The 22,599-nt window shown below is 46.0% G+C and overlaps 1 protein-coding gene across 2 annotated transcripts; it reads left to right on the plus strand.

Moving 5' to 3' along the window:
- The first annotated feature begins 10,204 nt into the window (after positions 1-10,204).
- emilin1a (elastin microfibril interfacer 1a) lies at positions 10,205-21,804 on the plus strand. 2 transcript variants are annotated; one of them, XM_047021580.1, is made up of 11 exons: positions 10,205-10,821; positions 14,620-14,739; positions 15,626-15,822; positions 16,074-16,191; positions 16,664-16,851; positions 16,952-18,333; positions 18,498-18,912; positions 19,261-19,377; positions 19,546-19,563; positions 19,666-19,800; positions 20,155-21,804. In XM_047021580.1, exons 1-11 carry the CDS (start codon positions 10,664-10,666, stop codon positions 20,472-20,474), a joined length of 3,168 nt encoding a protein of 1,055 aa, XP_046877536.1. In that variant the 5' UTR covers positions 10,205-10,663; the 3' UTR covers positions 20,475-21,804. The 2 variants fall into 2 exon arrangements, with proteins under 2 accessions (XP_046877536.1, XP_046877537.1); XM_047021581.1 differs by having other exon boundaries at positions 16,664-16,845.
- Positions 21,805-22,599: the final 795 nt, after the last annotated feature.

The raw sequence follows: 22,599 nt of genomic DNA on the forward strand, positions 1-22,599 counted from the left end.
CTGTACATATTACTCTTGCTCTTCAGTAACTGGACACCCCCCAGAAGCGGTCAATCAGGAGCAGTCGTACAGTAACCTTCACTACCCTGTCTGAGGCCCCAAACTCAGATACCACGAGAGAGGGAGAGAGGGAGAGAGAGAAGGGATGAGAGAGGGAGAGAGAGATTAGACTCAGGAAAGATAGAGAGAGAGTAGAGAGAGGGAGAGTGAAGAACAGATGAATAGAGAGAGGGTTAATGAATAAAGAAAGCAACAACCACATCTACTCTCCAAACACACAAACAGGAGAGAGTCAGGATGGGTTTGACTTCCAACACTGCCTTACACATTTGCATCAATGCCATGCAATTACAAAATCTGAATCTCATTCATACAGACCACAGCTCAGTACACACTGTCAAATAAGAATTTAGTGTCACTTAGAGTTCATGTCAGTGTGCTGTATTTTTATCTGTCAACCAGAAACTCTGAAAATCTCAACTGAAATATCGTCCAAAACGATCTTTTCCTGTGCCGGGAAATGAAACCAGCACATGGCTAGCATATGGTTCCACTCAAACCAGTTTACATTTCAGTGGTTAATAGGATGTGACAACTAATGATATAAAGGTAAAAAACAGTCCTGTGCTGAACCTGAATTTTTGTTTTACCTTATTTTATTGGAAAAACTGTCAGTGTCATCAGTTATTTCACCTGCAGTGTCCAGGAAGGAGCTTCAACTGAACCAGTAAACCTGTAGGTTGAAACTACTGGTCGATGGTTATTGTCTGGTACACTGTCAGGGCCACAAGGCTTTTTATTGTGCTATTCCTTTGCCTATCGTAACAAAGCAACATCAAACCGAGTGCCAGAAACACACATGAACATCTGCTCAGGACCACTGTCACCTGACACCTGAAACAAACTCACCACTTCCTCCTGCATTTACCAGACATCCCTCCGGGCCAATCTTCATTAGTTCAGGTGGATCGTCATGTATCTCAGGAAAAGTGAATTAGCCACCCTTCCCTGATCCCCCAGCCCACTGCCCGACCTCTTTTCCCCCATGAACCAACACCAGAGGCCGGGCCAGGCCTTTGATCCTCCGGTACAGACCTCGCCCCCCATCCATCACACCACCGAAAGGCCCGTGGGCCCGGCCCGGCCCTGGGTGTCATCGTTAAACACCAGGAAGGACGGCCCACGGCTTTAGACAGCATTCCAGGCCCAGAACTGCCCCATAGGGAGACGGGAGGGCAAAGGGACCCATAAAACACCCGAAGGCTGATGTTTACTAAGGACAGGGGAGATGGCCAACGCTGCAATGCCAGGCCGGGCTACACGCCACCCAGCGGGGGGTGAGAGCCAGACTCCAGGGCGTGGAAGCCAGGAGAGAAGCCCCCTAAATCAGACGGGGGTGCCCCCTCACTGAGCCCGGGCTTTAGATCACCTGTCTAACGCAGTCTTTGAAGCAAATGAGCGACACACAAGTTCAAATCTGACGGATGGTGGGAGGGAGGCCTTTGTCTGTCTGGGGCAGGAGTGACGGCAAAGGGTGCAGGCGTGGCTGCGCGGAGACGATTCAAATGGAAACTGACGCTTGGGTCAAGTGTGGGTGTGTTGGTCTTTACTTCAGCAGAAGCTCAAGTGTGAGGTCCAGACTGATGAGGCGTGGCACACAGAGGGCCTTTCAGAGCCTCAATAAACCCTGTTATTTCATGGATGTTTCCATAGAAATGTATATTCCAAGAACAACACTTCATTATTGAATGCTTATATGGTAGGTGAGACATTACTTAAAAGGTTAGTGCATTTTGGGTAAAGAATTGGGCAACCTTGAGTTTTTCTTGCAAGGATTGTGATTATGACAGATTGTGACAGACACATTATAAAGCTTGGTTTACGGGGATGGACTATCGCCCACTTCCTTCGATGGATAGACCACAGTCAATTTCACATCAACAAAACCTACATTCTCTGTGTTTAACTGTCCTTATTGGCCCTGACCTAGTTGTCTGCTGCCTCTCTTCCTGTGGGGCCTACACTTCCAACACCCCTCCTCCCCAGGACGGAACAGTCTGGAACAGTCTGGAAGGATAAATGGACACCCCAGACATCCCACGGTTGAGTGTGTTGGGGTGAGGCTAACACAGAGGTCCTGGGTGGAGCAGGTAGTGACAGGGTGTGTGCGGGGTCAGTGTTAGACGTGGTGTTTCCCAGCATGAGTCCACGTGCGTGTGTGTAGCGTCAGTGTTAGACGTGGTGTTTCCCAGCGTGAGTCTGAGTGTGTGTAGCGTCAGTGTTAGACGTGGTGTTTCCCAGCGTGAGTCTGAGTGTGTGTGTGTCTTCTGTGTCTCTTTAGACCTAGAGAGCTGGATGTTTATGTGCCCTGGAAAAGCTGCTGTGTGTGGAGTTGACACACCGGCATGCTCTTCTGCTTTGGTGCTAAGTGTCAATGACGGCCCCACACACACCGCCTCGACCTCCAGGGCCCCTAGGCTGTCCCCCTCTGCTCCCCCACAAACAGCACACCTCTTGTGGGCACAGCACAAGGTCAGGGCCCCTTGCAGAGATACATGTGTGTCCTCCATGTGGTTGCTGTGAATGTGATTGAAGTCGACGTACCTGGTTGAATAAAGGTAAAAACCAAGAGAATCAATGTGAGATGTGAGATGATCTGTCTAAACATGAAAACGCCGCCATTCAAATGCAGAAGAGGTGGTTCAAGGACATCAGGCCATCATAAGGTGACATACTGTATATGGCATCAGAACCAAATTACATGAGATACCAAATGAAGGCCTGGGCTTTAGCTCAGAACAATACCACAATCTTGCACACAGGACTCCCCTTAATCACATCATGAACCCTAACCCTCTGAATCCAAACCGGATACCTTCCAGCTCTAAACTGCATGCACACCACATGCTGAGTGACCTGGAACAGTCAGGCCACTCAGTCAAAGCAGAGAAAGAGGATCCATGTGTTTATTAATGGTACCAATCATCTCTCCTGTGGAGAAACAGAGGCCAGGGTGATGCGCTCATGTATTATGACAAGAGAGCATGCTGTTGACTTTGATAACACAGTTTGACAGTAGCTCCTGTTATCGACACAGTAAAAACAGATTCGAATTAACCTCAGTTGGGTTCGATTTCAGCAGTAGCAGACTGTGAAAGCTCATGTTCTCAACGCTGTGTATTTATCCTTCACAGAATGCAGACTAATCCATGCTAGTACAGAGTTTTACTAATGACCTCATCGGACGCAGTCACTCAACCAATGGGAGAGCTTGGTAGTGTCAACAAGTTCACCCAGATTCCGGTGTACCTCTCCATATTGACGTCCCATTGGCCTCCTGCTGACAGTGAATGGATGGTGGACAGGAAGGCTGCTGGTGGACATTCCTCAGACCAATGTCAAGGTCCTCCTCTTTAAACTGGAACAGAATCTGCTCTGCTCCCTGACCTGCAACTCAGACAAACCTGCCATACAGACAGACAGAGAGCCAGGCAGAAGGATAAAACAGACACATTATTAACCTAAACGAGGGTGGGCTAACATTTCTTTTTTCCAGTCCATTTTCAGAGACGGGCCCGGTTGTGTTCACAGGCCAGTGGGCCCAAAATGGGGCAGGTCACGGGTCAAGGTATCTGACCCAGTGATGCAGCTGGCAGCGTGGCCATGCCACACACTGGCTGGAGGCCCAGAGGAGCTCACTGCCCCCACAATAGGGCTTCTCCCTACACACTCTCCCACTTAGAGGACAGTGCAGCCTAGATACTGGAGCAGCAGCAAGGCTGGGCTGGGGGGGGGGGCAGCGAGGCTGGGCTGGGGGGGGTGGGGGTGGCTGTATACTGTAGCATATTCAGTTGGCTTGCTTGAGAAGACAAAACCGGGTTTCACTGCAACTACATGGGTTATTCTAATACAGCCAGGCTACAGTACTGTACTGTATGTGATGCATTGCGTGAGATGTGTTGTACACAAAAAGCTCTGCAGAAATACTGTATGTAATCTGTCATGTTTTATACCAGCTTTGTGCAGTATGCACACTGTACATTTGATTAGTAGGACCATTTGGCACGGATGCAGTTTCCTGGCTCTTTAATCGCCAGGAGGGAACACGAAGGCAGTGTTCTCTGAGTGTACAATGCAGTCTTGATCCATAGACAGTCCTATTCATTCATTTGGATGAAAAGCATTGGCCAAATGAAAACATTTTTCATTCACAGTGCACTGTACTAAACATACATTATTATCTGAGAGCCAACAGTGGTGCTTACACCTTGACTACCCACTGAGAAGGTTTTGACACCTGGAAACACAGACACATAGGGCCTGTTGTAATGGAACACTAGCCCTTTAGAACCAAGCAGCACCAAGAAACCGAGGGATAGACTGTTCAGCTTTTCCTGAACCGTACCTTTCCTTAGTCTCACCCTCCCTCCCTCCCTCCCTCCCTCCCTCCCTCCCTCCCTCCCTCCCTCCCTCCCTCCCTCCCTCCCTCCCTCCCTCCCTCCTTTCCTCGGTGTACAGACGACCTGGACTCCTGAGGTTAGAGCTTGGCAGATGGAGTATGAATGCTAGGCTTTGTACCTTGTCCTGTGCGGGCTAGCCTCAAAACTAGCCACCACCCCAAGCTGTTTTCTCCTGGGTGGAGAGAAGGAGAGGAGAGCCCAAGGTTTCCCGTACCTTGTTGTCTGTGTGGGTAGAGCTCTCGGCTCAGGGAGAGAGAAAGGGGCGCAGAGCTTCGACGGGAAGAGAGAACGTTCTGACCATCATCCTCGTATTAAGCCATGCTGCCAATCAAGAGAATGTTTTCAGATGGCTGTATCTGTTTCAGCTAAACAGTCTTCCAGGGATCCTTTATTAATCAGCCTTGCTAACCCCTGTGTGCCAGCCAGATCAATACTCCCTGGCCTGACAAAGAGGGCCTTTTAGAACACAAAAATTCCGAACAGGATTCCCAAGTTAAGCAGAGTATGAGCGGTGTTTGGTTTGTATGGGGTTACACTGCTGTTGGCTCCCCAATAAAGCCTGTGGCTGGAGAACTGAGGAAGAGAGTGGTGGTGGAGGACGGTTAGAGGATGGACTCCTCTCTCTTTCTCTCTCTCTCTCTCTCTCTCTCTCTCTCTCTCTCTCTCTCTCTCTCTCTTTCTCTCTCTCTCTCTCTCTCTCTCTCTCTCTCTCTCTTTCTCTCTCTCTCTCTCTCTCTCTCTCTCTCTCTCTCTCTCTCTCTCTCTCTCTTTCTCTCTCACACACACAGACAAATGGACACACAGATGCACACACTCACATACACTAACACACACAAAGGAGTGCTTTCTTTACCAGGCTTTTGCTTTCTTAAATCTTACCCTCATTAAATCTCCAGGGCCTGCATGCGTCTCAACTTGGAGAGGGAGTCATTAAAGAAGGTCAGTCAGTTGGGCAATACATCTGGTGCAGTGAAGCAACAGTTCAGCCCCAAAAGACCCCTTTAAGAATTCCCAATACGTAGTATCTGGGAACTCATATCTGGGGCTTGAAATCAGGCTTGAAGTAGCACTTCCTGAAGCTCCTGGGTTTGTGCAGGAGCTCATGACATTCTGGCAGACCCTCTTTGCCTCAACAAACTAGTATCTACTGTACCCTACTGTAGTAGTGACACACAACAAAACTAGTGCTCATACCAAAAAATAAAAACAGTACACGTGTTACGTTTCTGTTGTCTACTCTTGCATCAAAAGTTTAAATGACCATTTACAAATACTACTCTGACTGATTTTACCTCCCGTGTTTTCCCATGAACATTTGCCAACCTCATTGTGGAAGTTTAAAACACACGCTATGTTGAAAATGTGCCTAATGTAGGAAAACAGATCATAAAGCTAGCTTGTTTTGAAGCGAAAGCAGGACTTGTTGCTTTTTCCCATGGGAGAAGAACGCCAAATCCGCAGCCACAAACTGTGTGCGAGTTAGAGGGGAGAGAGGGAGAGAGGGAGACTGGAGAGGGAGAGAGGGAGAGAGGGAGAGAGGGAGAGTGGAGAGAGAGGTGAGGGAGAGAGGAGAGAGAGGGAAAGAGGGAGAGAGAGAGGAGAGAGAGAGAGAGAAAAAGGGAGAAAGAGAGAGAGAGTGGAGAGGGAGAGATTGAAGAGAGAAAGAGAGAGCCTTGGCAGCTGGGAAACATTAGGGCCAGTCGAAAACTCACATATATGAAGAAATCGTTGTAAATCTGTTGTTTTTAAAGTGCCATTGGAGTGTTTTCTAAAGTGCTAACCACGTTTTAAAGAATTCTGATAGGGAATCAGAGTTTAGGTTAGAGTTATAGCTATGGGCTATAGTTATGGGCTTTAAAAGATCAGACAGGTTAGCACTGCAACTTGTCTTTCTCCTTCTGTTTTTATCTGTCCCCCTCTTTCTCCCTCCCTCTTTCAGCTAGAGGATACGAATATCCTGTATCAAAGCATGACTTCTCATGTCATGTACAACATTATGCTCTGAAATAAATGTGCAATGTTAAAGACTTTGTCATCTGTAAACTAAGATAACACTTCATGCCTCACTTGAGCGTGATTGGATCTCTGCAGGGTACTCGTAATTCTAGAATGCAGTTAAAGCAGCAAAGCCATAATTCTAGAACACGCTCTAGGATGGATACTCAGGATGCGATGTCTTTGCATACTCCTTGTGCCCGAGGCCTAGTCTCTCCATTGTGGACTCCTGGTTAGTCTATTCTACCACATCCACGTAAACATTCTGGACATACTTACCGATTGTTTGTTTGTTTATTAGCTCAGCCCAGGGCCAAAGCCCACACAAGAGGTTGCTTGTTATCAATCAATGGACAATCTGTATGATTGAGAGGCGTCACAGAGTGTTCCTAATGCAGACTGTTTTCTGTCGAACTTTTATGAAATCTAATCAAATTGTATTTGTATAGCACGTTTCCCAAGCCATGTTACAGAGGGCTTCACAGATGCCCACAGATCAGCGCCTACAACCAACTGAAACCCTCAAAGAAATGATTGTTACTCTTTTGTAAAGGTAGTGAGATTGTGTAGAAGAGAAGCCCTGAGGCATTAAGATAAGGAGAAGGAAGAATCTGACTCAAAGATAACAAGACTCCACCTCATCCTCCTGTGGATTGTGCCAACCGCAGCACTATTCTCAAAACAAACGTCCTTGATGATAAGAGTCTGGGATAATGGCCTAAATGAGGGAGAATCGCTTTCCATGTGCCCCACCCATCATCTCCATCTTGCTAAGAAATGAACTTTCAACAACCTTTCAACAGGCTCTCAACAACCTTTTCAACAATCCAGAAACATAGAGCACTTTTTGTGTGTTTCTAATTTCATCTCTCTTTTAGAGTGTGTATCTTGTGATGTGATTTGTTCAAGTGTTTTTTTTTTGTACTGCCATGCAATAACATGTTCATCTGGGGACAAAATAAAGTTAGTCTCAAGCTTCTCTACCCAGCCCACGAACAAGATGGCCAGGAGTGAGTCTGGCACACTGGGAGGTCATTGGGTGATGTTATCCTCAGGTTTTGAGGCATTCATTGGTATCTACAAATCTTTAAAAAAAAAACTTTCGTAATACAACTTCACTGCAGTTACACTGCCAACATTTAACAGTATTTTTGTGGAAACTAGGTTAAGTTTTGACCCACGTTAAACAAGGAAAACCGGCTAGGTCTTATCCCAGGAGCCCAAAGATAAGGCTTTGGGTAATGCTGTTACACTGTCTCTCCACAATGTGAAGGTGTCACAGCATCATAAAAAATACCCCCCTCCATGTCAAAACATTGAACTAAATTAGGTTTAGGCACAGCCTTTAACTTCCAGAAACGGAGGTTAATGCACTTGTGTTCAGACAGGGGAGTGTAGCTGTCACTTGAATTTGATTGAATGTATTTATGTTAACTTTCGGGAATGCGAGAAACATGCTAATGTTAACCCGTAAAAGAAAGAAAAACTTTTGATTTGGTAAAACCGAACTAAAACTGATATCTTAGAAACAAAAAGCCTGTCCAAAACAGAACGGCCTTTTCCCCATAACAGAGCAGCACACAACACACGCATACCACAAACACGCAGGCATTTTTAGGGGTCTTTCCAAAGTGCGAAATAACAACTGGTGACAGGGGGGATCCCATTATAGCTAAACCAAACACCACAGCAAGACCCTGTTAGTGTGAAACACAGGACAAGCCTGAAAGAATGTAAACAGTTCAGGACATCAGAACAGCGTGGGGTAAGCTAACTGCAAACCGCCAACCTTAAACTAGACTAGGCTATATGAACTGGTTTGCCACTTTGGATAAAAGCGTCTGCTAAATTAATAGAATCTAATGTGAAATGTAAATTTGGACGCAAAAAAACGCGTTGAAGGTCCGACTTAAACAACTGCGTTTTTATAGCTGAACAATGAAACGATGGTTAGGAATCTGCGTTAACATAGTAGACGCAAAACACATGAAATTCTTCTTAGTCTTTTTGTGGTTTTACGGCAGTTGGCATCTACGATGTTGCAATAATGCTACATTCATAACTATCAGAATGGTCTGTACCCAGCTCTCCCAACCACATTTGAAAACATAGTACACCCACCCCCCTGGCTGCACGTGAAGTGTTTCTCGGTCATCCAATCGATCGGGGTTCCAATGAAATACACAACCGTCGACTAGTCTCAGTACCCCTTGACCTTGATCCAGAAGTTGCACCACACTCTCGATTCAAACCCAGCTCTGCCCGGCCTGTTAAGCAGCACGATAACCCTCTTTTATTTGTTTGGTTGTGTACCACTGTCCTAAGCCCCTCTATTTATAGTAGAAATAAACAGTGGCGCCTCCAGGAATGTTAATCCCAGAGGCTATGGTCAACAGTCCAGTGGCCCATCAAGGCCTTGTGCCTGGGGTCAGTACTTGACCGATGAACACCCCATTTACTGTAAAACCTCAACTCACCATGATTAATGAATTACACACAAAAAAAGTTTCTGGTTCACTGTGAACTACACAAGCTCATTAGCCAACAACTCTCCATTGAAACAAGTGTGGTGAGAAAGGAAGAAAGTAGAGGTCAGATAGTAATGCCTGAGGAGGGTAACGGTCTGCCACATTGTAAGAAAAAAGATGCATCCATGGACAGGGGGCTCACTTGGTAAACATGGCCCACATCAGACACCCAGGACTGGGGAAGCTATGCTGAATTCACCCCTGGGAATAAGTGGTGGATGTGGAATATGTATCTGCTATACATAAGAAACATCGGCAAAATAAACATTTTAATGAAAATAAATGTTGCAACATAGTTTTGTTCTTTGTTATAGTTCTGCATTTATAATTTAATTAACGAACTAGAATGACACGCCTATTCCTGAGGTCGTCCACGTTTGTGACATCATTAGAAAGCCCAGAGGAAGTCCTCTCAATTGGACAAAATAAATCAAAACAAAACCCAGTATGGTTACAAAGTTACTAGCCTATACCTATGTCCTCTACAGTGGCCACAACTGAGTCCCAGGGCCTCAGGAGGATGTAGACAGCAGATAACTCCAGCGTGGTCCCCCAGGCAGGCCTGTTAGATGTCATCATCACCATCAGACCTGGCTGTCCCTCAGCCCTGCGAGGGGGAGGAGAGGAGAGCAGCATCAGAGGAGCTGATGGCGGCCAGATTAGCTGTCATTTAGGGAGGGCTGGAGAGGAGGAGGAAGGGAGAGGAGGAGAGGGGGAGGGTCTGAATTCAACCATGACAGCTCTATTCTCTCGACTAAACCGTAGCCTCGGGGAACAGTTTCTGATACAGTTCTCTTTCCCTCCAGCAATGGAATAAAATAGAATTTAATCTGAAGATGGTTACTAATTTAAACAGGCTTTCAGTGTTTAATTAAGAAATACATACTGTACTTATACTGCATAGTATCTCAGGTCAGATTTTTCTATGTGGTAGGTTATTTAGAAAGGAAGAAAAAGTGGAGAGTTTCTGCAGTCTGAGGTTCTCTCAGTAACGTTCCACTGATATTTATGGACAGTAACAGAACAATAAAGAAAGCAGGATTCAGTCAGTGAATGCATTACCATAGCTGACTGTAACAATAACAATCCTATCCTGATCTATTCACAAGCTGAATTACATATATGTTTAGAGTGCTTTCTCCCAGTTTATGAACTATAGTCATTTCTAATGGTGAGAAGGTTTGGGGGGAGGGACTGTGAAGAGAAGAGGAGAGGTCTCCCTCAAAACAGGAGTCCAGAATGGAAAAATAGAGTGAAAGAGAAGGAGGGGATAGAGCGAGAGAGAGGTCTGGACAGGGCAAAGGAGGACTGCACTGCCTGAACGATGACACCATGATGTTGAGGACTGGTTCTTAGCCTACTCTAGCGGAATACCTTTTTAATTACATGAAAAATACTATTGGCAACAAACATCGTGATGATGCAGCAAGAGCAAATCTGTTGAATGTTTAAGTAACTTAAAAGCGGGATCTTTAACGGAATATAGCCTACTTCACCAACATATTTTTACGCCACCAAAATATTTTTTACGCCTGATCAGTTAAATTATATAAATGGATGGATTGTAGACCTCCGTTGAACGTCAAAACTGTTTAAAAAGTTGTATAGAGCTTGGGACTGATGGAATTCAGCATTTGACGTCAATTGGATATATGTGTCGGCGGGCTATCCGTGCGGAAAATGGAGACGTCATTTATATACCTGTCGCTTTTATTGACACTACCTGGAGTAAGTTGGAGTCTTGGATCCGCGAATCCATCGAGAACCAGTCTTCACGCGGGTCTAAGCCAATCCCACGCGAGCGCGCAGAATGGGGGTAGAGTTGCAAGTAGACACAGGTAACGTTCAGTCCAAGTCGTAATCGAATAAAATAATACTTGTTACAATCACCCCACATAATTCCAATCCTAGACAAAATGTGACAAATGATGAATACTACTATTTCGAGACATTCGTTTTGCCTAATTTTGAGACACAAGCTGTGCTTACAGTAACAGAATGATAATGTTGAAACAGCGTTTAACAAAAAGAAAATGAACTGGAATGAGAGTTGAGCGCAGACGCCAGGCCTAAGATAATCAAAAATGAAAATCAATAACAAATACACAAATGAACCCATGAACCCATTAAAGTTGACTATTACTGGGACCTCACACACATGCTGAGTTGTACCGCTATAATTCTTCATTGGCACCATGCGTGTAATGGACCCTCAAGTTTAGGGTCCATGAGGAGCAGACCTCTACACCTCTAAATATGAGATGAGGGGTCAGGTTGGGGGAGAGGGGTGGTGGGGTGCAACGAAAGCTCCACGTTCCTCTCTGCTTCACAAAGCCAGTGCTACTGTGAGTGAGAAGGGGATAGTGGTGGGGCCCCTTCTGTGTGTATTGAACTCAGGCCTAGATGACAGCTACCATGAGGCACATCACTGAAAGTCATTTGGGTCTGATAGAGAAGGAGATGGAAATAAACAATAAAAATGGGAAAGAGCGTGTGAGAGACAGATTGAAAATGGAGAGAAAGAGAGAGAAATTAGAGAGAGAGAATTACAGAGAAATTAAAGAGAGAAAAGACAGTCCTTAGCTGCACTCCTGCTGAAACTAACAGCCTGAGAAGTAGCCAGGCTTGCCTGCTGCTGTGTTAATGCATCCCGTTGGCCAGCGGTGCCGGCTAGCTACTGCTCCGACATCTGTTTGAACTCACTGATTTGTTTTGACAGATGTGTGAAATATTCCATAAGTGGTAAAGAGAGTTGTGAACTCATGGCTGTACAGTCTCTCAGGGGCTTTGAGCCAAGTCTCCCATTGTCAACCTATTTATCCATGTGCCAGAAAAATTGTTTATAATTTGAATCGCATTAGCTTGACTTGATTATCAGATGTGAAGTTAAAACAGAGAGAGAATCATCCAGAAACACAGTGGTGTCTTTTCATCAGAGGCACCAGAAGGATGAAGAGACTGGGATGTGGCTGCATTGTAACACACCTCCATAAATGGCTATGACATTTGCAAGCAACCAAAAGAAACAAAGTCATCGTAGCACTGGCGTAGCATGTTTAAAACATTATGCGTGTCATAAGTGCTTCCCACACACACACTGTATATCACAGCCAGCACTCAGGCTAAACATTACCAAGGGAGTTTTTGCAGCCATGTCATCCCTTATGGAGGTGCGTGTGTGTGTGTGTGCACGTAGGAGAAGGACTTGGCAGGGGGCGGCCTTTACAAGGACACTCCGGCCTGCCCCAGAGGTCAAACTGAGTTGACCCCACCCCAAACACCCCTCTTTGGAATTCATTGAGAATCCTGTAGTCACGGTGCCCCTTCCTCAAGTCAATAGGAAGATCCCGTCACAGTGCCAGCTTGTGATCTGGGCTGAAGCCATCTCTTTGTAACCAGATTAGCTTCCTCCTTGGTTTTAAGTTTTAAGGGGGTTATTTAATACGCCCGCCGATGTTTTTCCAGGTTCTCGAAGTGCTGCTCCACAGAGAAAGATTTACTTGCTTTTAGGGGGGTTGAAATCTCACATTGTATCACAAGCCCCTGGCAGTTACTACCCTACCTCCAGAAGGGGGGGGGGGGGTTTATTAGGGTATAAACGGAGCCCCTGGCAGGTGCAGCCCCCTCCTGCTTGAGTTACTGCTCCATAAACATAATAAGATGACATGGAGCTACGCTTGGAAGAATGGCAATGATCTAGCCAACTCATAACCACCTAAACGCCAGCAGACTGAAGCATGAATATGCTAATCCCTATGTGTAACAGCCCAGTAACCTGGTAGAGTCTGGCTGTGGGAGGGGTTGGGGGGAGGAGGCGTTCAGGGGTGGATGTGGGAGATGGAGAGAGTTTACTACGATGTGTGTATAATGTCGTTTTTTTGTGCTCCATCTGCTAGTTCAGCAGTTATTTTACTGCTGTGTCAAATATGGTGCTAAATGCGTATCTGAAGAAAGAGCAGGCAAATGTCAGATGATTCACACACCAGCATGAGCTCAATCATTTTGTTCTTTCAAACATCTTGTCACACGGTTGGGTTACTAGGGCTGAAAATAGTTAGTTGTTTATAGTGGCTGCAGTTTCTAGAGGTTATAACTTTGAAAATGTCAAGAGCCCCCATCTTAGTGAACTGGGAAAACAAATATCAGGCCAAGTCCATTGAGTCTTTGATGGTTTTTTTCACACTGGTGAAAACATGTTAAGCTTGGTGGACTTTCGTCTGAGTGATTTCACCCTGGCTGTGTTAAATAATGTGGTTTTATTGGATTGAAGTGAAACCTTTCTCTTCATGTTGGGAAGCCATAGGTGAGGGCTACTGTGGCCTTCACACAATCACTTCAATATTCAACTTTATTTTTCTCTGAAGGCAATTTATTTGCAGGAACAGATAAAGCAAACATAGTTACATATCCCCCAATAAATGTCTAACCCTGTTATGCGCAAGTCCACACAAAAACACCCTCCCACACACATGTGTGTTCTCTCTCCATCCCTCTCTCTTTGATTTTACCATTCCTCTCTTACACACTCACAAGAGTGTAGATACTCACAAATAAAGGCACTTCTCACGTATTCCGCTGAAGGAAACCTCTGGAAAGAAAGGTGGGGAGTGTTCACGTGTACAATGGGAGGCAGCCGGGAGAGGAAGTTTGTTTACACGAATTCCAGTGTCTGTTCTGTGTCCGAACGTGTGAGAACGTTTCCCTGCTGTTGCTTTATCTCTGCTTGTCCGGGGGATCCTGGTTGGAAATTAGTCATGATAATGAACGAGTAGACCATGCTGGTTGAAGCAGCGGCCTCACTGCTATCAGACATCTAACAGGCTGACACAACACCATACGTAGGGGCTGGATTTGAGAATGAACAGGCTGGACAGTTAATCTGGATTCATTAACATTGCTGGTTGTCAACACCAGTCTCTCGTGATGGAAAACAAATAATCTTGTCAGTCTGTTCTAGCCTTGGCCTTTAATAGTATGCATCATTCGCAAGAGTCTCTGCAGAAACGTTGTCTTTCGTTCGTTTTCAAACTCGATAGATAGTTCGGCCTTGTGAGGGGTTCGTTAAGGGGGTGAGGAGAAGGTAGTTAAACCCATTCTGTCAGTCTGACACAAGATTGGAGAGGGAGGGATCAAGGTCTTACTAACCAGGGAGAGGGAGGGAGAGATGCTGATTGAAATTCCTGCATGAAGGAACTCCTTGTGCAATAGTTCTTACAGTTCAAGTCCAGCATAGCTGAATCTGGGAGTGACACTAATTGGGGGTAATAACAGTCAAGAAAGTGCTGAAGGAGAATTAGTAATATGAAAAAATGATGATGGAACATGACTGTCTCCTCAGGACAGAACAAAAGACTGTCTGTGTCTGAAATCCAGCTGCGTGTTTTCCATGGTGTTTGGTGGGAGGACAAATAGAGTAGCACTGAACACTGGGGGAGTGTGTGTGTGTGTGTGTGTAAGGGAGAATGTGTGTTGTATGTGTGTCATACTGTGTCTGAACTTCTGAAGATCACAGAATATTGATTTACTCCTGCTTATTATTCTGTTCTATATTAGCTTGTATATACTGCCAATAGTAATACACTGACACATCTGTCATACCTCTGTATGTGTTTGTACGTGTGTGTGTTCCATTACAGGAACTGGTGTGCTTATGTGGTGACACGCACCATCAGTTGTGTGATGGAGGATGGGGTGGAGACGTATGTCAAGCCAGAATACCAGCGCTGTGCCTGGGGTCAGTGTTCCAGGGTGACGACGTAAGTAACCCCCTCCCTCCCTGTCTGCCTCCCTCCCTGCCTCCCTCCCTCGTTAACTCCCTCCATCCTTCCCTCCCTACCAACTTCCCTTCCTCCCTCCCTCCTTCACTACCTCCCTCCCTCTGCATAGTCTATGAATTAGTTGGCACGTGATTTCCCCCAACAGTTTGGCAACTGCTGCTCCACAAAAAAAAAAGAACATTAGAGGGTTTTTCTTTCATTTCTGTGGTTGGTTTCGTTCTGAGAGTGTGCCTGCTTTGTTTTTCTCACGCTCTCGCCAAGTGGGAAGCTGGAAATTGAAGTCTTTATTAGGACAAGGAAAGTTTGACCATGTTTGGGCTGGGTGGCAGACAGTGCTGTAAGCTTATGAAGTTATATAATCGGTGATTCTTCCTGTTTGAAAAATAAACCGCCATAAATCTTCATCAGGACTTGAGTTATGACTCATTTCTAAAGCTATGTTATGATGATCTACATGATTCAAATTAATCATTCTTAAATTAAAGAAAAATAAATGTATGTCCCAAACATAACATTTATGCAAAGGTTTGATTTAAATGTGATCCAAGAGGAGGATCATGACTTGGTCTGGAATATTCCACCTGGGCTGAGTCAAGCACAGTGATTCTTAATGTTCCTTTATTGATACTTAAACATTTCACCATCTTACATTTCATTCATTTAAAAAGTTGCAAGCTTACCTAACAATTACCTATTGAAAGATGTCTACCCCCTTGACTACAACATTTATTCACACAAATACGATTCAAATAGATCCAAGAGGGATCTGTAAAATTCCATGCCCCTGGCAGAATTATTTTACTTCGTATGTTTCTTTTTTAAGTTTGATTACCTACCTACCTTCTCACTTCCTGTGCATCCCCAGGTATCGGACCTACAGGAGACCCAGGTACAAGGTGGCCTACAAAATGGTAACAGAAATGGAGTGGAAGTGTTGCCACGGTTACTCGGGTGACGACTGCAGTGTGGGGTCGACAGAGGTCACTGCAGGAAGACCCCAAGTCACTCAGACAGGCTACAACACAGGAAGTGGTCAAAGGGGAGGAGAGAGGGGAGGAGAGGGTACGTGTTTACCACACCCCCGGCATCCTCAATGCTTCACCCCCTTCTCACCCCTCCTCATTCACCCCTCTCCCACTCCACAACCCCCTTACTCCAACCCATCCACCCCCTCATTTCCACCACCCCTCCTCACTCCCACTTCACCCCCACCACAATTTTGACAAACAAATGTGCAATACGAATTTGTATTTTTTCTTCTAAGTTGTGTGCAGCATCAAACGTGCTGTGTTTTCTCCTGCGTGTTTCTCCAGGAGACAATGACAAGATGAGGCAACTTGAGGAGAAGATCCAGAGGCTCACCAAGGACCTCCACGACATGCAGTCCACCATGCATGGCATGAACCGAAGGCTGCACGAGGACTCCAGCCGGTAGGAGGCTCTCCGCCTCCTCCTTCCTCTCTCCCTCCTTCTCCCTCTCTCCTCCCTCTCTTCCTTGTCCTTCTACCCTCAGAATAAACAAGCAAAAACTCCCCTCAAAAGAGGGAGATAGAGAACACTGAAGAAAATGCAGGCCAGTTTAGTCAGGGATGCCTTCCTCCATATCCTGTACCCAACATTGTCCTAACAGTACCTGCACCTAAACCAACCTAAACATTTTACATTTACATTTAGTCATTTAGCAGATGCTCTTATCCAGAGCGACTTACAGTAAGTACAGGGCCATTCCCCCGAGGCAAGTAGGGTGAAGTGCCTTGCCCAAGGACACAACGTCATTTGGCATGGCCGGGAATCAAACTGGCAACCTTTAAATTACTCGCCCGAATCCCTAACCGCTCAGCCATCTGACCTCAAACCCTCAAGAGTACCGTCCTGTAACCTCTCCTCTGGGCCCCGGTAACAGGTCAGGTGTGAATGGAGGCCGCACCCCCGCAGACGCAGCCCAGCCCCACATGAAGGAGACCATCACCAGCATCCAGACCAGGCTGGACCAGCTGTACAACCGCACCCAGGTCCACGACCAGACCCTCCACAACATCAACAACCACTTGGTCAACGGCAACGAGCTGGATGGTGTCGCCAAAGGTGGAGGTGTGTGTGTGTGGGTGGAGGTGTGTGTGTGTGTGTGTGTGAGAGGGAACAGTACAGTAAAACATTAAATAAACGTTTATTTCATTGTGTCGACCCCCAGGTGGTAGTCAGCTGGACACACTGAAGGAAAAGATCCTGCGGGAGCTGGAGAGGAGGGTGTCCCTGTCCTGCTCGTCCTGCCAGGCAGGCGTGGAGGACCTGAGAAGGCAGCAGGAGGAGGACCGGGACAGGATCCGGGCCCTGGAGAAGCTCCTGAGCTCCTTGGACCATCACTTCCGCCAGAGCCTGGAGATCAGCCGCAGGGAGACAGAGAAAGTCCAGGGCTGCTGCAGCTCCCTGGAAGACCTGGGGACACGGATGGGCATCCTGGAGGTCAAAGTGAGCGCCACAGCGGAAGGGTGTGATGTCATCAAAGGGCGGCTGGACAAGGAGCTGTTTGGAGGGGGAGGAGGAGGAGGAGGAGGAGGGGGAGGGAGAGGGAAACCGACTGAGGAGAGGTTGAACGGGCGTCTGAGGGAGTTGGAAAAGAGGCTGAACAACACGATGAGGAAGACGGAGCAGAAATGTGCCAACACTGGAAACAACATGAAGGAAAACCTCCAGAGAGAAGTCACCCAGATACGCAACACGGTCTTCGGCGGCATGGACGACCACAGCTTCAAAATAGGCAAGATAGAGCTGGACCTGTCTGTCTTAGGAGACACAGTCACAGACCACAGCAGACGTCTCAGCCATCTGGAGAACGTCACTACAGTCATGGACAGGAAGCTAACATCCACCACCAACCTGTGCACAGAGTCCTGTGGGCCGGGCGGAAAGGGCAGTAAGACAGATGACACTGTCAAAACCCTGGAGTGGATGGTCATCGCTAACAAGGACGACATCCAGAAGTTTGACACCAAACTGCATGACCTGTCAGTGACCGGAGACTCTCTTTTGGACAGAGTGATGGACCTCACCCAGGATGTCAGGAGGATCAAAGACGTCACAGGAGAGGACGGAGAACGCTTCAACCGGATTGTGACAGAGGTGGAGACGCTGGGACGCGGGCTGGACGACTGTTCGGTCTGTTCCTCCGTGGAGGGCGACCTTCGCTCGTTCACCAACGCCACCAACAGCGCCCTCAAAAGGTGGGGGGTGGAACTGACCGACCTGCGAAGGAGGGTGGACTCGGATGAGACGGCCTGCTCTCAGGTGTGCTCCAACCTGCAGGAGGAGGTGGGGAGGCTGAGAGACGACGTGGAGGAGTGCACGGGGCAGTGCAAGAACGGCTTGACGGATCTGAGGGAACATCTGGAAGGCCACAGCGTTTACAACGGCAGGCTGGGGGGAGACCTGAAGTCTCTGCAGGGAGAGCTGTCGGGGGTCATGGTCACGTTCAGCTCCATCAACAACACCTTGAAGGGACTGGGCCGCACCGTGCAGAGACACGGGAAAACGCTCACGGATCTCAGCAACGACAAGGACAACATCATCTCAGAGGTGGTTATGATGGTTATGTTGCTAAGATTAGCTTTACACTTGGATTATGATCAATTCAAGCTCACACATCCCAGTTGTGACTAATCTAAAATTCTCTAAATGTTAACAAATCTATTTCAAGGGATACACACAGTCAGCTCATTCTACATTCACTGTCTCCTCAGGTGGAAAAGGTGCAAAGGGACTTGAAGGAGCACATTGAGAACAGCAGGGGGCGCTTTGGCAGCCTGGGCAAGGAGATCCAGCTGATCACCAGCAACTACGTGACCGAGGTGGGAGAGTGCAGGCGGGCCGGGGAGGGCCTGGACAAGAGGCTGTCCAAGATGGAGGGCATGTGTGGCCGGCTGGACTCTGTATCTGACAGCCTGCAGAAGATCAAGGAGGGGCTGAGCAGGCACGTGACAGGCCTCTGGAACTGTGTCAACGGGCTGAACGCTACGGTCCTGACCCACGGAGATGCTATCGAGAACATCCAGAATGTCCAGCTGGAGAACGTCCACGAGAACATCCACAGGCTGAACTCCTCTGTGGTCAACATGCTTGAGGAGTTCTACAGCTTCAGGGAACAGGACTTTGAGGGTGAGTTAGGTGCGCGTTCTTGACACAAGTTAAAGTGTGTTTGAAAGTGCCGTTGTGTGTGTACGTGTGTGTGCAGGGGTTAGAGCAGTCGGTTAAGGGAGTCTGAGTCAAGGTCAGGTCGAATTTGAAAATAGACCAGAGAAAGAATCCAGCATGTCACAATGATGAACGGTCACCCTGGTCACTTTCACTTACTGTAAGTCTCTCTGTTGTGTTTCTGCAGTAGAGGAGAAGGTCATTTTCTGTATCTGTATTATATCCAATAGAAAAGATAAGAAATGGAACGAAAATATATATTTCTGGCGTTTTTCTGGAATGTTTTCTCCAAAATGTGTCTGTTTCGACCAGGCCCACCTGGTCTCCCAGGGCCCCAGGGTGAGAGGGGCTTCCCGGGACCCAAAGGGCCCCAGGGACGGGAAGGGCCTCCAGGCAAGCAGGGCAAGGCAGGCCCAGTGGGACCCCCAGGTAAAACAAACACAACTCTGATCTCTGAAAAACTGAAACATGAAAACAAGGAACTACTCACAAAATGTTACATCTGCGCCCAAGAATGACGTCAAAAATATACATAAAAGTTTACGGCAAATCTATTTGTTTCGTTATTTTAACATACCTTTTGATGTTTACTTACAGGTCTCAGAGGGGAAGAAGGTATGTCGTTTATTTGAATTTGACATGAAAAGGGAATAATGCAATGCTGGATCAATTTGGTCTGAAGGCTATAACTGTTGACCGTTCCCTCCGCTGTTGCAGGGTCTGCAGGCTCGGACGCCCGAGTGCCACGTCTGTCCTTCTCTGCCGCTCTAACACGTCCTATGGGCAACGCGGGGACCATCGTTTTCAACAAGGCGTTCGTCAACGAGAAGGATGTCTACAACCCACGGACAGGTATTAGGACCCACTCACTTGAAAAGAGAAGTTGTACCTCGTCCCCAGTGTATGAACTTAACGCCATCTGATGAAATTACTATATGCATTGTAGCACTCAGAGATTGTCTAAATATTGAGTGCATTAAAAATTATAATGTATTTTTATTATTATTATTAAATAGCTTGAGTGTGAAAGAGCTTGATAAAAATGGCAAAATTCCATCCAAATCAAAACATCCAGATAATATCTATGCTTGACAATTTTTTTAATATAATCATAACATAATTCTGTTCTACATAACCCTAACACACTGAATTCAACTCAACATAACCATAACACAATTCACTTTAAACACGTTATCTCCATCCCAGGGTACTTCACTGCTCCAGTGAGTGGAAAGTACTTCTTCAGTGCCACGCTGACTGGCCACAAGAACGTGAAGATCGAGGCGGTCCTGTCCAAGTCCAACTACGGCATGGCTCGCGCAGACTCGGCGGGATACCAACCGGAGGGTCTGGAGAAGCCCATGGCGGAGGCCAGGCTCACCCCAGGGGCCCTGGCCGTCTTCAACATCATCCTGCCCATGAACGTAGGAGACACGGTCTGCATTGACCTGGTCACCGGCAAACTGGCCCACTCAGTGGAACCCCTCACCATCTTCAGTGGAATGCTGCTGTATGAGACTGTGTGATCGGACGGGAGGTCGTGTGAAGCTGTCTGACAGCGGTGTATCAGTGCTGGGTGTCTTTTGTTTGACCGATATATGGAGATGGAAGGAAATTGGGATGTGCTGTATGTGTGTGTTTTGTATAGAGAGATTGGTTCAGTACTGTAGGGGTTTGAGAGACACTAAGTGTTCCATTTGAGTAGGAACAAAATATTAAATGTTTCCTTTTTTGAATTTTATAGATTTTATTTTACAGCCTTAAGAAAAGGAAAAGAGTCATCGGAGCTGAGAGCCATTTTATGTTTTTGTCTTTTACATTCATTTCTTTTGGAAAGAGAAGCCACTGCAGGGTTTTTCATTAACTCAACAATTGTATGCAACACTATACACTTGAATGTTATTTTGGTAAGCTGGCCTCGAGGTCCCACTTATACTTAAATCTTAAAAGGAAAATATTTTTGAAGGATCATGAAGGATGAAAACAATATTTGTATTATATAATATGCCCACGGATTATGACTGGTATAGTTAAGAGGTTATTGCACATATTTCTACAGTATTTCAATGTTTTCTCTTTTGTCATTTGTATTTTCCTTACTTTAGAATAAAAACAATGTCAGGTTTAGTGAGCAATATAGCAGTATTTTCTGCAAAGATGAAAGTGAAGTTACTAAGGTTCTGCCTGCCAGTTCAAAGTCGATTTATCAATCCCATTTTAGGAACATTCCATTGAGGGCTGCCCAAGGACACAGGGGCAAAGACAAAGGGAGGAGAGGGGATTTTCTTTGGAATCACTGATTATACTGGGTCATATAAACTTTGTAGAGGATCAACCAACCATGTTAGCCATCTTCTTTCAGATCCACTGACAAGAAAATTCATATTTACAGCCTCAGATAAGGAGTAACTGGGCTACACGTCACCTTAGTGTCTTCGCCAAGATTAGCTGCTTCCTGTGTTCTTAGTGGTCTAATAACTTTGCCTTCCTCAGAATTAAAGAATTTTCAGTTTAATTTTTCACAGGCCACCACACAGCACAATCTGGTTGTATTCACTTTATCTGTCAGTGCTACAACAGGGAATTATAAGAGTTTAGGTTGTACTTTGTTTTTGTCACTATGCCAGAAAAGGTACCTACATTTCCAGGATATCGTCAGTAACACAACATTTAACTTGCTTATGTGTTGTGTCAATGCAATTTTGTAATAATATTTTCTATACATTTACAACATCCATAGAATGTAAATATTTTGTATAATGTTGTCATAATAGTATGTCTCATGACTTAACACAGTGTTTATTTGTATTAGGTATGTTTGCCACGTGTCTAATACAGATACTACGTTTTCCACTGCTTCTTCGCTGGTGTTTGGTTTTTGTGGCTGAGAAACATTCTTTATAAATGGATATTGTGTTACACAAGTGACATCTAGCGTTCATATGTGTAGCTGCTTGACACAACATTGAACAACCCTGACAATTTATAAGATGATTTGGAAAGTGGCGGTATCGTATTCTTTATCGTGGAGACTTATCAAGTATCCTCCTCGTGTGACCCTCTCAAACACTGTCATTGCACTGTCACTCAAAGTAACTTACAAGACCATGTCAACTGATATATGCGACGTCGCTGAAGTGCAAAGGAACTGTAATTCTACCTACTTGAGAATGTCGATGCACTGAGACAGGCTGATAGCTTAGCTTTGTCAAAACTCGGTCTGGGCTTTAAAAGAACGTTCTTCAGAGCCAGTCCCTGATCTTCAGTGCGCGTCATGTTGCTATGGAGATGAGGTCTGCCGGCTGAAACAAAGTAAGAGGTTGCGCTTAAGAGGTTGCGCTTTGAAACTAAGTACTCTACCAAGGAAGATATCCTTTTGAAACTCCAGAATTGTATCGATCGTTTTCATCGCGTATTATGTGTGGCTCCTCCACACCAATAAAAAGGAAATCACAACCTATTTCTTCGTTCCAAGATTTTGAAGAAGGTACTGTATGGGTGGTGGTCTCGATAACAGAATAGTAGAGCTACTGTAAAGTTCTAACATTGTTTAGACTTGTTTTTTTTCAAACTAAATTTAATATCAAGTGAAAGTAATGCATACAGTATAGCAGTTTTTAGCCAGTCGCAATTGTTAATCGACTCAATTTG

Source organism: Hypomesus transpacificus, chromosome 6 (genome assembly GCF_021917145.1).
Source record: "Hypomesus transpacificus isolate Combined female chromosome 6, fHypTra1, whole genome shotgun sequence".
Taxonomy (NCBI): Eukaryota; Metazoa; Chordata; class Actinopteri; order Osmeriformes; family Osmeridae; genus Hypomesus; species Hypomesus transpacificus.

Bases quoted from the DNA above. Each gene is read 5' to 3' on its own strand.
- emilin1a (XM_047021580.1), top strand. From the start codon at position 10,664: ATGGAGACGTCATTTATATACCTGTCGCTTTTATTGACACTACCTGGA. The intron at 16,192-16,663 runs GTAGGAGGCTCT...CCCCGGTAACAG, and splicing joins CTGCACGAGGACTCCAGCCG to GTCAGGTGTGAATGGAGGCC. The intron at 18,913-19,260 runs GTGAGTTAGGTG...TGTTTCGACCAG, and splicing joins CAGGGAACAGGACTTTGAGG to GCCCACCTGGTCTCCCAGGG.